This window comes from Hyalella azteca, unplaced genomic scaffold (genome assembly GCF_000764305.2).
Source record: "Hyalella azteca isolate HAZT.00-mixed unplaced genomic scaffold, Hazt_2.0.2 contig9708, whole genome shotgun sequence".
In the NCBI taxonomy this organism is placed as follows: Eukaryota; Metazoa; Arthropoda; class Malacostraca; order Amphipoda; family Hyalellidae; genus Hyalella; species Hyalella azteca.
In genome coordinates, this window is record NW_025939770.1 from 681,693 (window position 1) to 700,236 (window position 18,544).

The window sequence follows — 18,544 nt, forward strand, 5'->3', positions numbered from 1 at the left end:
CCTCCGTCTAACAGTGCTTAATTAAATATTCTTGTAGCTGATATTTTCAAATTTCACTGTGGTCCATGCTTGTAAATGAACTATATTAGTGCCCTCTCAAGCGGAACAAAGAATACCCCCTAATTAGGCCGATTTTGAAAGGAAAAGCGTTGCAACAAGATAAGCGTATATATGCATCGCTATTAGAATGTTGACTATAGATAGTATTCAGTGATTAATTGGGGTACAATTCACTATTTTGACCGCCATTCCAGGCGCATTAGTCACCGTTTCCAGCAGGTTGTCTTGGAAACGCGCGCTAACTAAACTGACAGTGCAGTGCCCGTTCTTCATACAGTTTAAGCAGTTCATACGTTCCTTGCAGTTCATACGTTTTAGGTAGTTCAGACAGTTCATGAAGTTCACACGTTTTATGCGTTTCAATCAGTTCATACAGTTCGTGCAGTGTGTGCATTTTAGGTAGTTCCCCAATAGAGTAAGATAATAGACTAGGAAGGTTCTTTAAATCTAAAATTTCGATCACATAGAAAGTATTTAGTGAGCATTACGCACAATTCAATGGAAAATTAATGCGACAAATTTTGTCAAAGCATTCATGAGAAGTAAAGCTGGCCATGCTCATTGACGTATTGTTCAACAGTGGAAGCGGTCATGACGTATTGTTCAACAGAGGAAGCGGTCATGACGTATTGTTCAACAGTGGAAGCGGTCATGACGGATTGTTCAACAGTGGAAGCGGTCATGACGTATTGTTCAACAGTGGAAGCGGTCATGACGTATTATTCAACAGTGGAGGCGGTCATGACGTATTGTTCAACAGTGGAAGCTGTCATGTTCGTAGACGTATTCTCGACAATGAAATCATCGCGTTTGTCACCGTATTTTTCAACACTAGAAATAACAATATTTTTTATGCGTCCTGTGACGAAGGAAATAACCATGCCTTTGAGCGTCTTCCGAAGATCCAAACAATTATGTAGTTTGACGTAGGATTGGACTGTGTGTTTTGTGCGCTTCGCAACTTTGTTTGAACAAGCTTTGTGAGCAAAGACATTCGAATTATCTATATGCATTTGAATTTTATTCACATAAAAAACATCAGTCGTTTATATGCGTAGCTTCTTTGAACGAATTTTTTATGTTGACGTTCACGCCTCCGTACGTGCAGTTTACACTAATAAAGTGTTGTATAAATAAATATTCAATAGTTGTTAATGACATTATAATTATTCTTTCAAAGCATACGTATGGATTTTGTTTTAGTTTTTAATTACGAGATTTTCCATAACTCAAGATATCGAGCATTATTTATCTCGTTTGCAGGCCTAAAATGAACGCTGATAAACTCGGAAACGCAATTCAAAAATTATTTCATTCGCCCAATTTCAAAGCTAGGAAGCCGGAAAGAGAAAGAGTCTTAGTTTATAAACATCAACACCATAAAAGTTCACTAGCTTTCTCAAAAAATACATGACTGCCTAAAGACATAGGATAAAACAAATTTTACATATAAGTTCACTTTCAAGTTTCAATTCAGAAGTAAATATAAGGAGAAAAAATTTAAGGTCATTACTCATTACCTATCAAATGTTTAATATAGTTTCTTTCTTGCAGTTGATATTTAGCCACAATCGAACATTGCTACTGTATTGAGAAGCATAAATTAGCACGCCTATATATTGACACGCATACTGTATTATACCGAGAAAATACGTTATTGACACGGATTCCATTGAACAGTTTACTATAGAGAGTTACTTGCATAATGAGTTGTTCTTGCTTCACTGTTGTTTAAATAGTTCATGATGTTGAGTTGTGCGTGCATCACTATTGTTTAAGTTGTTCATGATGATGACCTGTTCCCTGAGACCCACGGCACCAGGATAAAGCTGGACGCGGTAGCTCTGCTTGTCAGGTCAGCGCTGCACTCGGTGCTGGCGGCATGTAGGTTCTGTGCAAGAATGATATTCGCTCCAGAGACGCCTGCAAGTGAGTCTAAGCTATTCTATATAATGTAAGAATATATATCATATATATATATTCGTATATAAGCTGTTCTATTGACTGTTCTACTTAGCTTCAATACTACTTTTTTCAATTGCTGCACTTATCTTCACTCGCACTTAAACCTTCATTCAACTCCATTCCGTTGCCAACTCACATTTTAAACGCAACTGGATTCGAGTGCTCACGTGCATAATTCTTTTCAATATATGTACTTAAACTAAAACTGAATATTATTAAAGTGCTCACATTTAACTAATTCATATTTTCGATAGGTATAATACATAAAAATCCGACAAAAGTCGAATATTTTTCGCTCACAATTTTTCAACAAAAAGTTTTCAATCTGAATTATAGTAAATTTTACTAACATAGGCACCATATGCAGCAAATCGTTTGCGCTGTAGTGTTATTTTTCTGGTTGATTTCAATCCTTGGATGGCAACCTATATATGTGCTTTCTTGACGTTCGCTTTCAACTTAATTGGCAATATTTACTTTTTTAAGATTGTTGCGATATGAATATTGCCGCTCACAGGCCAAATAGTCAAATTGTATGAATGAGTACATAAAATCTTGATTGTATGTTTGAGAACTAAAGCTCGGAATTGTATTCATGAACTTACTATTAATGTCAATATTCACGAACACTAATGTTCATAATTTTCTATACGACAATACAACGTTAGTGACAAATGTTCGTAATTGTTCGTAATTGTATAAGTAGCGTCTGGCGTTTTAGAGCAAACAAAATTTTCCATTGCTCAACACATTTGAGAGTGTTAGACGCTACTCTATAGAGTGATGTTCGCTACTCTTTAGAGTGTTAGGCGGTACTCTTTAGAGTGTTAGACGCTATTCTTTAGAGTGATGTTCGCTACTCTTAAGAGTGTTAGACGGTGGGTACTCTTTAGAGTGTTAGACACTACTCTTTAAAGTGTTGGACGGTGCTCTTTAGAGTGCTGCACGCTCCTCTTTAGAGTGTTGGATGCCACTCTCTACAGTGTTAGACACTGCTCTTTGGAGTGTTAGACGCTACTCTTTAGAGTGCTAAAATAACAAAAATAAAAACAATGCCTTGTAACTTGATCGAAACTTTATTGTTACGGTATTGTTCTACCAATGAATCAAAATCCATCACAGTTGTGCTTCACCCTCAAACACGATTGCAAGTGAATTGGTTTTGTGATTTTATCAATCCCACTAGAATCACAGTTTAAATTTTAGTTCAAAATTTATTAGCTGGGGTTGGTTAAAGAGTTCACGATCAGGAATTAATTCAAATGCAAATTCAGCTTTTCTAGTATTTTATTTTATTTCAAAGCATTTCTGGCCGTTCGTGGTAACTTAGGCCCCAGCAATATCACCGAGCAATATTCCCAACTTCTAAAATTTACCCTAAACATTACAAACTAATAAATACGTCAACTGATGACATCTGAATTCATTAAAAACAAATAAATACGTCAACTGATGACATCTTAATTCCTTGTTTCTACGTTAACGTTAGCGTTGCATGTGCTTGCCAGTAATGACGTCCCTGGCTGCATCGATTAACTTGTGCCTGGCTCGATGTTGGCCTTGGGATGAGAAGTAAATGGCAAGGACTTCCCTGATGAGTCCTTTTCTTCACTTAAAGGCTATTAAGCATCAGCTGCAGTGACCCCTTTTAGAAGTTGCCGCATGGTCAAGTTTAGGAAGACATTGGGAGGAGCATATTTTTTAGGTTTACTAGTGGTTGGTTTTCCAGGCGCGGGAATAGCAATCTACGAATTAAATTTATAATATTCTAATTTAATTCATGTGGCAGGCACAGAAAAATGTCTAATGACATTTAAATAATAATTTTCTGGACAAATAGTAATTCAATCCATGAGTCTAAAATTAGTTTTTTTATGACTCTTCTTTAATTACAATCAAATTCATTTAATTGAGTTAGGGTACACTTTGAAAAAAATAGGATCTTAGTTCTGGATTCCTGATAATTATCAATACGCATTAAATCATCTTAATACATAAGAAACAATAAAAGAAATTCACTCCTTCTATGAGAAAACCCGGACGTTTTCGTGATTCCCTTCCTTCTGACAATGAAATAGTTTGCCTAAAATCAGTTTCTCATTACAAATAATAAAAATTACAATAAATAAGCTCTATGGATTCTCAGTTGGCATTCATTGCAATGTGTTTCAGTCAAATTGATTAGTTTCTGTATCCAGAGATAGATTCTCCTGATAGCGACAATTCACATTTTTTGGAGATTACGAATCAATCTTTCAATAATTTTACGATGGAAGAGGATAAAGAATCTCTCGAAAGCTGCTCTGACAACTTTTTATCTGATTCGTGTCCTCGAGTTCAACGGTCTGGTCGCATTCATGCTTCCACAAAAATCATGAATAGAAATTCGTATCAGAAAAATTTCGCTATGAAAATTCTGAGGTTGATTGCATCTTAAAAGGCTTTCATATGAATAAATAAGCATCAATAGCTCTCGTTGTTGGATCATACACACATAGGCGAAAACTCTGGAGGAAAGAACTCTGCAAATATAGAAAAAAAATTCATATTTATTGGAATTCTTTGCATAATCTGAATTGAAAAAATTCTGTTTTATGAGTTGGTACGTACGTGTATTGGACTCAGTGTAGACGGATGCCATTGCAATAGAAATAACGATCGTAGTAAAATTAACCAATTGATGTAAAGTACTTCGGTGGGTAGAGAGAATATTACAATTTCAGGTAAATGAATGATATTCCTTTTGACTAGATAAATATTTTCGGAATTACTTCATTCATGCCCAGCAATCAAGTAATCGGGAGAGGCTAAGTAAAAGTATTTTGCACGTATTCGAATAGCGACAAAATATACCTATTAAATACGATCAAACACAGGAGCCGAGTTCACGGACACAATCTCTAATGAAATTCAGTAATGATATTATGCGTTTCTTCGCATTCATATACAAATATTTTCTTGTTTCGCTGTTGAAGATTTCATGCGATATGAATGTAGGTCAGCCGAATGCCACAAGTCTCATTGTTTATTTACTGTTGGGCAAAAGGTAGGGTCGATTACGGGATAAAAATATAGTTTTTACCTTTATCGAACACCCAATGTGGCTTTTAATACCTATAGGTAGTCATATCCAACGGTATGAGAAGCATCGCCTGTTACTGTTAGTTCCTCCTAGTGGATCTCTTGGCTGCCAAGACTGATTGAATCCTTGATGCAATAAGCCTAGACGGCTCCATGTCAGCCGGATCCCTCAGCAGAAAAACTGACCTTTGCTACAAATCTCATGGAAAAGACTCGACTTTCATGTGGCCTTTTTTACCCTTCCCATCACAAAAGGTCATTTGAATCAATTTTGTTATTTATAACGACTAAAGGTCTTACTAATCTTTGTATTAAAAGTATTAACTTTTGCCGATCATCTGATAAACGAAGCAACTGATCCCTTCAGCCGCAGCCCTCACTTCCCCTTTAAGAAGCGCAGCCGCCGACCCTAGTTTCGTACCTCATGACCTACCGGCCAAATCTGGGTCACCTCCATCCCGTGAAGCCCACCTCACGCATGTCAACAAGGGGAAAAACTAAGTAGATTTATGATGCGGTTACCGCCCTAATACAAGTCTAGGATCGCGAGAATCTCGTTGTTTGCAAGCAGGTCATTCATTCCGAGCACAGTTTTCAGTAAGCAGCATAAGAACCCGTGAGCGTGAGAAGCGTTCTTGAAATCTATAAAACACTCACAGATTTTTGTCTGGCCACGGGAAATCTAAATTAGTACAACTGACTGTATAAACAAGCATTGTTATATCGATAGCGATTTGTATGAGAATATTAAAACTAATTACATGGAACTTGAAGTTGCAGCCTTTAAGCATTAAACTTTAGGTCCCTATGTGCATAAACAACCGATAAATATAGAATACATTCGTTCAAGGAGAAATCTGGGAATCTTCTCAAAAACATGCGACAGAGTTCGTGCCTGATTTTTTATAAGGCTAACGCCCTCAGAAGTAAAACAATTTTGATTGATTTGAAAATTAGTAATCAGATTTCTTCCTACTTCTCTGAAAATATTCAATATGAAACATGTATTGTATCAACTAATAATTCATCACTTCATACATCTCTCTTATTTGCAGTTGTGAAGGATGGTGCGTCAGTGTTCATGGGCATGGTGGCGACCACTACAGTGCTGCTCTTCCTGGTCTTCCTGTACCTCAACAGACGAGTGTCTCTATCCCTGCCTCCCAGCGTCTCGTTAGCTGTTGCGGGGAGCCTGGCCAAGAAAAACCCAAATGATGGCAATGACCAGACATCAACTTCTGAAGAGCTTCTCTTCGAAGGAGGAAGGCCACGCTGCATCGAGCCAAATTGTCCGGAATGCTGCTTCAGAGCTGCCGTACAAAATGACGGACAGGCAAGCGGTCGGCCAGGAATCGAAGGCAGGACTACAAGGGCACTTATAGATGGCGGAGCTGGTCTGGAAGGAATCGTTGGCAGAGGAACTCAAGATGGATGTTATGGCCGTGGAAACTTGGGCTATTCCAGCGAAAGAGGAGGACGATCAGGAGGAGGGGTTCCAGGAACGCAATATCAAGAGAGTTCTATTGCAAGTGGTAACTTAGAAAGATCGAACGTGATAGGACATTTTTCCAGATCAGGTACAAGAAGTGGTTCAGGAAATGTGGATTGTGATGATCTCTGCGGAGGAGGCGGAAGAGTTTCGCCATCTGTCAGGAGCACTCAGTCTCGTCCAGCCAGGTCTGCAGGAGTCACTCATCAAGCAAGTTTTGGAAGGTCAACAGAAGATAACAAAGTTCATGCGTTACATTATGGTGAGGATTTTGTCGAATTCTCTAATTTTGTCTGGAGTAAATAATTACTAAGTGATATCAATATCATCATGTACAGTTCGCAAAAGAGTGAAAATAGTATTATTCGAGAATCTGGAATTTTTATGGAAAAGCATCAATCTTCCTGTTAGAATATAACCTCAGCATTCACCACTTCTTTGATCAATAGTTTCGAGAGTAGAGCAATGCTCATCAGTTCAGTATCTCTTTCTACCTTCAATGAATGTACACCACTTGGCATCTGCGCTCGTGAGTAATTCTTATTTCACTGGCCTTAATCATCACTGTTTACCAAAAAATACCTTTTTACAATTCTTTACGAAAAATTACTTGATGATATCCAAAGTCCATGCTAAATAATTGTTTTTACGTGAGTGCTCCTCGCCACTGAGCAACGGGTTCAGTAGCACTTGACAGGTTGTCAGGCGGCAGCAGAGGAAGCTTCTCTCAAGGCCAGCGTTGATTGCAATTATAGCGAGTCGAGTGGATGTATTGGAGTGCAGCGAAGCCAAGAATTTACTTGCGTCACGACCGTTGTCATGACAACCAAAGTCATCTCCGCGCCCCTCTCTTCGTTAGCTTATTGCCGTGAAAAAGATGCTTACATATATTGCTTATTTATTACCTATCAATTTGCAACGAGATGGAGGAAGCTATTCCGAACATATGGAATCGTTGAGTCATTGATGTTTTGAAAATAGACTATGGGAAGAAGTAATTATTTGTGAAATGAAATATCCAACAATGATTATTATTAAATACATGTAATGTTAACTAAGGAATGAATAAATAGTTAGTTTGAATAAACTGCATCTACGGTCTGCGATAACAAGAATTAGTTCAGACTAGAAATGTATTAAACTACATGATATACTGTATTGGCCTATATCGAAGTTACGATCAAGAGATGATATCTAAACCATTTTGGGAATAATAAATATTAAATTCCGTTATCATCGGATATTAAAACGGCAGAGACGAGCATATATAGTTCATTAGTTCATAAAATTTTATTACCTACATAGCAAAGATTTCCTGCAATCATAAGAATAATTCAAATTAGTCCAATTCTAATTTATCGTTAAAAATTCATATTAAAAATCGAATAACTTGATAATAATCTACCACTGTTTCATTCTCTCGAGGCAGTAATTCATATCACGAAATATTTCTCGATGTATTTCAAAATTTATGTATGGTGGAAACTCTTACTTAGAAATATAACATTAGAACTTTTAACGCTTCAAATTTTTTTAACAGTTCAAGCTTATTTTTCATGAGGAGTTATTGATGGGGACCAACGTCTTTGATTTTATAAAATTCAATTCTATATTCTTCAAATTTTTGGACAAATTTTACTCAAAAATAAAGACAGTTTGAATCTCAACATTTTATTTTTTGCAGGAACCACCAAATGTCAAACTGAAGCCACGAACGGCCGCATCAACAGAGGATATGAAAAGGACCACTCGCTTGTACCACACCAGTACCACACTCCCCCTCCACCACACCGTCAACACCTCTACAGCCATCACCATATCATGCCTGGTCACTGCAATCGCCAACCTGTCAGTCCCGAGTATTGCAATACCTCAAACTCTAACGAGATCAACGGCAACGTTAGGTTCAGCATTGACACACAAGGTTATTCGGGCCAATACAAGCAAATGACAAACGATAACCTGAAGCATCAAAACATAAATGAAACCAACGAAAATGGAAAAGTTTGCAAAAGTGATTTCTCAGAAGAAAGAACAAACGTCCATAGACTTTGCTCACCGAATGATCACATCTTTGGAAATGAAAGTAATAAGAACGTGAGAGTGCAACAAAGGTCCCTACAACGAATAACTTCTTACGATCCCACAATGACCCGGGCCAAACCCAGCCTCCAATATCCGTATTATTCATCCTTGCACGAGCCCGAACCTCCCAACTTGAATGAAGTTGGTGCACGAGGTAAGTGAGCAGAAGCCTTTTACGCTACTCTGGCAATACATAAATTACAATTTAAATTGGATTCATCAGTCGAACTGTCAGTGATACATGAACGAGTGAGCACATGAAGAATGAATCATTCAACTTGGCACTGTGAGGCATCGAATACTATTGGCACATATTCACTACATTATACCTACTCGAAAAATATATTAACAGATAGACAATTCCGTGTTTCGATCACCAAACAAATTTCAACTAATTTACAAAATGTATTGAATTAGCATTGTCACTACACAAATAAGTTTATCATTTCGACAGTAAGAACTTTGCTAAAAAATTGAATTTTTCGCATTAATTTTAGGACTACACATCAATATATCTTGAGCGCAATTAATTCTAATTGTTTCGTTCAAGGCCTCGACAACAGAAAGAATTTCCATGGGGACAGGGGCATTCAAGAAGAAAATGTTGATATCCACACAAGCGAAGAATTGATAACTCAGAACAGTGATCATCATCAGACGCATGATCATCACGGTGAGCATCACGCTCTGGCCGGCAGGTCGTCACCATCGGGGACCTGCAAGCGAGAGCTGTCCCAACCTGGGACCTCTACAGGAGCACTCACTGCAGGTTCGTACAGTCTGTCCCAACCTGGGACCTCTACAGGAGCACTCACTGCAGGTTCGTACTGTTTTTGCTAGTACATCAACTTCGTTCAACGAAGTTTCCCCAATTCCGCACAGTTATTGAACATTCGTTCAGTTATTGCAAGCGAGTTCACTCACTACAGGTTCTATAATATTGAATTGCGTTAATGAATGTTTTTCAGTGCGACATCCAAATGTTTTTTCCGCGTTTAATTACTAATTATTGAAATTATTCTCAGTAATACAATACTTCAATCATGAGAGATACCCCACTATCAATCACATTATAATAATAAGAGCAGTGGAAGAGTGCAAAATCTTGAATTTTAACCTTTCATTACTATTTTGAACAACTTTAAAGTCTGACTATAAAATATTTGTTGCAGTACAATCTCGAGTTCAATTCTTTGACTTGAACTAGTCTTTACATACAAGGTACCGTTCTTTGTCATTATTATTACTAGAAACATTTTATTAATTTAATTAACTATTATTCATATATCAGAGTTCAACAAATCATTAACAAGTGAATTTAAAGTGTAGACAATCAAAGAAACATTTTCTCATCACGCTTTCGACCCATAACAAAATATTTTTTTTGTACCATCGACTCCGAAATGTTTTCCTTAGTAATAAATGATACATTTTTAGGCTATTTTCTTTGTTTTTAACCTCTTCATTTATCATTCAAAACACATTTTGTATTGCAATTTACATGCTTGCGTCTTAGTATTTTAAATTATTCATTTATCATTCAAAACACATTTTGTATTGCAATTTACTGTAATATGCAATAGTATTTATTTTTCCCAATATTTTCTCTTTCTTGGCTGGCTTGAAATGATGTGCAGGTTTAGGAGGATCATCGTCGGCATCATCGTGTGCGTCGACGTCAAGTGGAGATGATGATCTGATGGCGCACAGGTCACTGCGCCACAGAGATCCCAAGGGCTACCAGGGACACACGGGACCGGGCCCTTCACCGGCCTTCCAGGTGAGCCAGGCTCACCCAGGCACATCATGAATAATTGTTAATGCTTCTAAATTTGGGGATATTAAAGGATAATATATATAATAGAAATGAATATTTGTTAAGCTGCCAGACAGTGAGGGGCAGCATAAGAATAATTGTTGATGCTTCTAAATTTAGGGATATTAAAGGATAATATATGAAATAGAAATGAATATTTGTTGAACTGCCAGACAGTGAGGGGCAGTATAAGAGTAATTGTTAATGCTTCTAAATTTGGAGATTTTAAATGATAATATATAAAATAGAAATGAATATTTAGTCTGCCAGACAGTGAGGGGCAGCATGAGAATAGTTGTTAATGCTTCTAAATTTGGGGATAATTTTAAAATAGAAATGAATATTTAATCTGCCAGACAGTGAGGGCAGTATCAGTAAAGTTAAGGTTTCTTAAATTGGAGATACTTGTAAATCGTCTGTAAATTAGAAATAAAAAAATATCTCGTCGGAAAGTAAAAAGTGGGCGGTTTCTAGATTTCTGTTTCCAATAATCGACGTTTATCGGCTTAAGCACCAACTTTTTTATTTGTCGTTTATTTTGTTTCAAATTCAATGAGCATCAAACTTTATTTAACAGCGGGTTTCGTATTTGCTCTCCTCTACGTTCTATGCACACTGCAATTTAATTTGTATGCAGTACCTCTTCACTGAATGGGATTCCGTCACAAGAGGTGTTCTCGTTACAAGAGGTGGACTAAAATGTTTTTCTAAGCCATATTCTGAGGCTGTTTCCTAGTTTGACAATAAAAACGTTGTTTATCGTTTATTTCATTACTTTAGCCCTGCTTCTAAGTCTAGGTTAAAAGGGTTAAAAGTATTGTTCGCTAATTACTTCCAGAATGTATATAAATCTTCATTTAATGCTGGTGAATAATTCCAAACTAAGCACTTTTTTATAAAGATACGCACCCTGTTCCTACGCGATCGTCCCTAGTTTATCAATATAGTTGTGCGCAGTGCGCATCTTCGTATGTCGGTGTGACGTCTCGCAATTTTTATACTAGGCTGACGGAGCACAAAGAGAGAAGTTATAGAATAGGATACCAGCTTTCGCATCCCCCTCATTCAGCTGTACGCGTTCATGCCGAACAGTGGAACGTCCTCGTGTTCGATGGTTATTTTGGAGTTTTAGCCTTCGCAGCCAGCGTTTCTGAACAGCGTATTTATAATCCCTGTATATTTTTGAAGAAAAGCCGATTTCAAATTACGCCTACAGTTCCTACCTCATCGAAATTGTAAATACATAGGTTTGTCTGCTCATGTTTATTTCATTTTTATTTGTTATCGTTTGAAGATTTAAATTTTAACTGCGAAACGTTTTCTCTTACAAGGAAATTGTGAATTTTTTGGCTACTTTCTTTGCTTTTAACTTTGAATACGATAATCGTTTTGGTTTCAGTGAAGTTTGAATGATACGACAATAGGACTGGATTCACTGAAGTTCGAACAATACGATAATCGTTTGGTTTTCACTGAAGTACGAATGAAACGGTAATCGTTTTATGTTCACTGGAGTTTGAAAGATACGATAATAGTATTGTCTTCACTGAAATTTGAACAATACGATAATCGTTTTTGTGTACTGAAATTTGAATAATACGATAATCGTTTTGTGTTCATTGAAGTTTGAATAATACGATAATCGTTTCGTATTCATTGAAGTTTGAATAATACGATAATCGTATTGTGTTCACTGAAGTTTGAATAATACGATAATCGTTTTGTATTCACTGAAATTAGAATAATACGATAATCGTATTGTGTTCACTGAAGTTTTAATAATACGATAATCGTTTTGTATTCATTGAAATTTGAATAATACGATAATCGTTTTGTATTCACTGAAATTAGAATAATACGATAATCGTATTGTGTTCACTGAAGTTTTAATAATACGATAATCGTTTTGTATTCATTGAAATTTGAATAATACGATAATCGTATTGTGTTCACTGAAGTTTTAATAATACGATAATCGTATAGTGTTCACTGAAATTTGAACAATACGATAATAGTTTTTGTTTACTGAAATTTTAATAATACGATAATCGTTTTGTGTTCACTGAAATTTGAATGATATGATAATCGTATTGCATTCACTGAGATTAAAATAATACGATAATCGTATTGCATTCACTGAAGTTTGAATAATACGATAATCGTATTTGATTCACTGAAGTTTGAATGATACGGTAATCGCTTTGTGTTCACTGTAGTTTGAATAATAAGATAATCGTATTGCATTCACTGAAATTTTACTAATACGATAATCGAATATGATTATAAAGACAATATTCCTGCACCGCAGACACGCGACGACGCGCTGTTCCCGCGTGAGAACAGCAGCCTGGAGGTGAGCCTGGCGTACGACACTCCTACGCGCATCCTCACCGCGCACGTCTTGCAGGCCAAGGGCGTGCCAGACAGGGACAGCGGCGCCGCTGCCAACTCCCAGGTCATTTGAACATCATTATTTATTTAGCGTATTTGAACGGTTAATTTAACATACGTATTTATTTAGCGTATTTGAATGGTTAATTTAACATCCGTATTTATTTAGCGTATTTGAACGGTTAATTTAACATCCGTATTTATTTAGCGTATTTGTACGGTTAATTTAACATCCGTATTTATTTAGCGTATTTGAAAAGTTAATTTAAGTATTTTATGTAGCGTACTTGAACGGCTAATTTAACATCCGTATTTATTTAGCGTATTTGAACGGTTAATTTAACATCCGTATTTATTTAGCGTATTTGAACGGTTAATTTAACATCCGTATTTATTTAGCGTATTTGAACGGTTAATTTAACATCCGTATTTATTTAGCGTATTTGAACAGTTAATTCATCTTAATTTAGCAGGTGCAATGAGTGAAGCCACGCCTGCTCGTATGTAATATGGTTTTTAATTTCGATGAATGGCATAACCGCAATCAACAATCGTAAAAATTTATCTAGCTCACTTCACCTTTGTATTCATTTGAAAATGTAAAAGCGTGTTGATGTAATTCGCATTACATTTAAATCGCTTGCCATAAAACATATGAAAACCAATTCCTCCCTGCCCCCTTTCAAAAAAATTGAAACGTCTTTAGATCCCCCAGAAAGATATTCTCCTGTTTGACGATAAATTTAATAACTTACTTTAAAAAGCGGTGAACTCTATAAAATTAATAGTATTTATTTTAAATATCAAGCGTTTCATTGTTCGAATTGTTGTTACTTGTATTGTTATAATATGAGACTAAGACGAAGTTGTGCTTCAGGTCCGCATTCTGCTAGTGCCCAACCGCAGGCAGAAACACAAGACACGAATTCGGCAAGGCTCCACGCCGCAATTCAACGAGGCTTTCATCTTCAGAAAAATAAGCCCAGGTATAAAGGATTACTTATGTTAGCAATTTCATCGAGCAATTTTGTCGATAGTCATCCTAAGAAGCATGAAATATACTTCATTCATAGTCATAGCTGGCAAATACATTAATATTTTTATAAAAATGTGTATAGTTTGTTGCAGCTGTTTTTGGTGAATAATTCTCTGCCTGAAGGATAAATCAGATATATTAAAAATTTCTTTTCATGAAACTTAGTGTATTGAAAGCACGGAAAAGTTTCCTCACAGAGGTAGTATCAGTTCAATAATGCATTTCCACCTACGCATTTACTAGTGGTTATGTACGATTTAACCAAGACTTCATTATAATATGAATGGTTCAAAGTATTGGATAGAAAACCTCATCATTCAATACCCCTAATTCCCAACTGAATCATTCTTCTTGCAGACGAAGTGCTGGGCCTGTCGCTGCGGTTCCGTCTGTACGAGTGTCAGCGCATACGGCGGGAGCGGCTGCTCGGGGAAGCCCTGGTGCCGCTGTCGAGCGTCAACCTCCACATGGCCAACTCCCTCTGGCTCCCCCTAGAGTCCGGAGCAACCTGTGTCACTGCGGTGAGTTACATGCCCGCTTAGTGCATTTTGAAAATAATAATTAAAAGTCATAAAAGTAGTAGCAGGTAGTGAACGTTGAAATGAAAGATGTCGAGCGTCAACCTCCACATGGCCAACTCCCTCTGGCTCCCCTAGAGTCCGGGGCGACCTGTGTCACTGCGGTGAGTTACACGCACTTGTGCGTTTTGAAAATAATCATTAATGAGCATTAAAGTAGTAGCAGGTAATGTCGTGAACGTTGAAATGAAATATGTCGAGCATCAGCCTCCACATGGCCAACTGTCACTGTCTCACGCTTAACGAGTCCGGAGCTACCTGTGTCACTGCCGTGTTACATACCCACTTAGTGTATTTATAAATTGGATGAGAAAAATTACTGGAAAGAATGTTGCTAATGTAGGAATCAAATATGCGGTGTGTCAACCTGCACAAGGCCTAGTGTGTCTGGCTCACGCTTGAGCCCGGGACATCCTGTGTCACTGAGGTGAAAATCATGTAGACTCTGTATATTTTTCAATCGTATCATGAAAAAATTGGAAGTGAATATGTCGGGCAACAACCACAATCTGCCGAGTCTTAAAAATAAGTAATCATAGTGTATATCGAGCAGGCGTATACATACATCACGTTTTCTATTGTAATAAATTTGGTAGGTTTGATTACATTCTTAGTGGAATTGTAAATACTAATGGATCCAATGAAACTGAGCAGTCGGACGAAGTGGCTGAAGTGTGCAGCCTGCCTCGCAGCGACAGTACGGGATCCAACCACTCGGTGCACGGAGCAGCGCCAGGCCTCCTGGTTGGCCTCACCTACAACGGCACAACGGGGCGACTGGCTGTCGAGATCATCAAGGGCTCTCACTTCAGGTACAGAGATAATATACTTCAAATAATAATAAATTGACGTTTACTTGAAACGTAAGAGGCTTCTCCTACAGGTACAGTGACTGCGATGTTCACATAATAAAAAATGGCTGCTTATTTAAGTCGGTCCATCATGATAAGATGTCGAACCTCGTTTACAATTCACCAGCAGGCTTGTCATTCTAATTCGTTTGTAGAAAAGTACCATCGATCGCATTTCACGTGCGATCATGAAAGATAGATTTTCTGAGAACTCACCGTGACCCTTTTTCCACATCAAAAAAGTCTACATCAATATCCATATTTCTGTAACCGCAAAGTGGTCACTTAAAATTTGAATCCGCGTTAAATGTTGTAAAAGTGTATTGAGTAACGCTACTTGATAAACAAAAATTAATGTTACTGCCATAGAACTAGCGAAGACAGCAGCAGCATAGCCAACCCCCGTGCGCCGGACTCGCTGGTCAAGATTCGCCTCACTTCCTCGAGCGGCCAGGAGATCGCCACAGCAAAAACTACCATCCGACGGGGGCAACCTAATCCCCTCTTCAAAGAAACGTTCATTTTCCAAGTGAGAATTGTAAAGCTGAAGGGAATGAACTGAAATGTGTTTGATGAACAAGTGGAATGTCATATGTGTTCGAAACTTACCCCACAGCATCAAGTCATACACCCATTACATGCTTGATTACTCACATTCCTCAAACCGAGTGATTTCGGTGGCCCAGTGGTTGAAGTTAGAGTACCAAGATTGGAGCAGAGAGGTGCGAGGTCGAGATCACAACAAGCTGTGAATTCGCCGATTCTTAAAGCAATGTTAAGAATAGGCGACAGGCCTACGGCCTAATAAACGCTAAAACCACTAATTATTTTACGTGAAAACCTCTCAATTTTGAAACTTATAAATTTTTTCTTTTGCTTGAAGTAGACTAATTCGACTGTGCACTGCAGTGTAATTGCAAACACTAACTTAATTGCTTCGAGGGTGTCGTAAGACTGAATTTAACCATTTCACTCAATGAAAAGTAAGGAAAGTCCTTTGTTCAGGTGGCGCTGTTCCAACTGCCAGACGTGACGCTGCTGCTGGCGGTGTACGCGCGCAAGAGCATGAAGAGGAAGGACATGATCGGCTGGTGCTCCTTGGGCTCCAGCAGCTCCGGCGAGGAGGAGCTCGCTCACTGGAACGCCATGCGGGACGGTGGGCAGTCTTGTCGCTGGCATTCCCTGCACCTTAATTAAATTAAGACTTGTGGAATGTAGGAGCCATCAGCGAGCTCACTGGAACGCTGTGTGGGACGGTGGGCAGTTTTGTCGCTGGCATTCCCTGCAACTTAATTAAATTAAGACTTGTGTAAAAGAGTGAACGTCAGCGAGCTCACTGGAACGCTACTGGTAGTACGGAAACTTTGATTTTACCTGGCCATGTCAAACGTATTGTTTGTTATTTTTTACATCAAGCAAATCATTGATGAAAATGTCACTTTCGTGTACTCTACTAGTATAATTAAAACTTTTCAGCTAATATGGATGAACTTTTTCAACTAAAATGGCAAATTGCAATGACTTGCAGATGGCATGAAACCAGTGCAATTATTCGAAAATGTTGTTTAATACTTCATGCCTACTGATAACAAGTAATACAATTTTTCACAGCATATATACCTGTAAATTGTTATCTGTGAAGTTATCATATGACCTGATAGATGAACGCAATGCACAGTAATATTTTATTACCAATTTCTCAACGAGAATCAAAGCCTCACTTTAAAAATAATTATTAGACACTTTTTAACTTACTAGCGTGTCGTCAAAATTTTATTAAATGAAATCAATTTTTCATCAAAAAATTTGTAGTAAGTTTGAATAAGCAAAACAGAAATTTTAAAGTAGCGATATTCCTCTCTGTTTCTAGCGGCAAAAAGAACTAGGAAAAACCAGCAACATTTTGATGATAGAAATGTTCATTGCCTGTGGTTCTCCGATCCCCAGTCAGCGAATAACCAATTAAACACCTAATATCCATGTTTCTTCTACGTTTTTAATACTTGGAGAGGCCTTTGAAATTTCAATAGTATGAAAACTGAGTCCTGGAAACTGATGCACAAAATGTACGAGTTAGATGAAAACATTATTAAAAATTAATAAGCCAATTAAGTAATAAGTAAATTTTTTAAATGTGTGTTCCGTGTGAATTTATTAGCATTGTTCGATTTTATAGATATAATAATCATAATGTTTCAGTGTACGATTATAGTGCACGCTCGCATGAGATAGTGCAATCTCTTGTACAGCACTTTTTTGCCTTTCCTTACTCATTACCTAAGAGTACGGCAGAACTTTTAATGAATGTTTCCGGCTATATATACTCGGCAAATTTTGTAACCTGCTAAGGTTTATCTTATTAGATATTACTTGGAGAAGCACATCGATTGTTGTACAGAGCACATTGGATTTTGCCTCTATATCGCACAGTGTCTTTAACGTCGTTTCCGTGCATAGCGGGAAGACTGCAAGCCTTATAAAAGTTGCTTAACAAATTATTACAGTGAGAGCGGGGCCAGCTTGACTCCTACAGTCGGGTCTCGTTTCAACCGCAAGAAGTCAAATTCGTTTTGTTACAAAGTCTTCTCAAAGGTCTGATGTATTTATTAGCTTTAACGATCATGAAAAAACTTTGGTATTAAAGCAAGCGGACAACACCAAACAAGGAACGATGTGATCAAGGAATTTTGTTCAAAAATACCCAACAATTAGTAACCGTGGAACATTAATTGACGGAAAAAGTTAGCACTGCATTTTAAATTGTAGAAGTAATTAGATATTAGTTGAGGCTTGCAGTCTTTGTGCTATACTTGTGATGGTTTGTACATCTAAGCACATCACGTGGAGGTCCCGTGAGCTTTTTATGTTTCGCTGATTGCTTGGACCAATAGAGCCTAGGATATATTCTAAATCTTTGGGGGTGGGACTGTGACGAAGCACGCCTATCCCCTCACTCTTATATAAGCTTTACAGGTAAACCTCTTCCTGCACTCCCATGAATTGATATATTCTCAACAAAAATTTAGGCAGAACAATGTAAGCCATCGAGAAAATGGATGGTCGGCCAACACAACTCATCGATTTCGGCACAACATCCAACATTTTTTTTTCGGTCTGGTACAACATCCAAATACCATTTCAAGAAGCACGACAGAATAAGAACTTTTATCAGTCTATTGCTGCAAATACATT

At 37.5% G+C, this 18,544-nt stretch overlaps 1 protein-coding gene across 1 annotated transcript; it reads left to right on the forward strand.

Moving 5' to 3' along the window:
* Nucleotides 1-1,799: 1,799 nt before the first annotated feature.
* LOC108665605 lies at nt 1,800-16,567 on the forward strand. The gene is made up of 11 exons (XM_047882125.1): nt 1,800-1,989; nt 6,162-6,857; nt 8,280-8,834; nt 9,231-9,449; nt 10,318-10,460; nt 12,805-12,951; nt 13,765-13,873; nt 14,281-14,444; nt 15,153-15,313; nt 15,722-15,881; nt 16,358-16,567. Exons 1-11 carry the CDS (start codon nt 1,962-1,964, stop codon nt 16,547-16,549), a joined length of 2,574 nt encoding a protein of 857 aa, XP_047738081.1. The 5' UTR covers nt 1,800-1,961; the 3' UTR covers nt 16,550-16,567.
* The last annotated feature ends 1,977 nt before the right edge of the window (nt 16,568-18,544 follow it).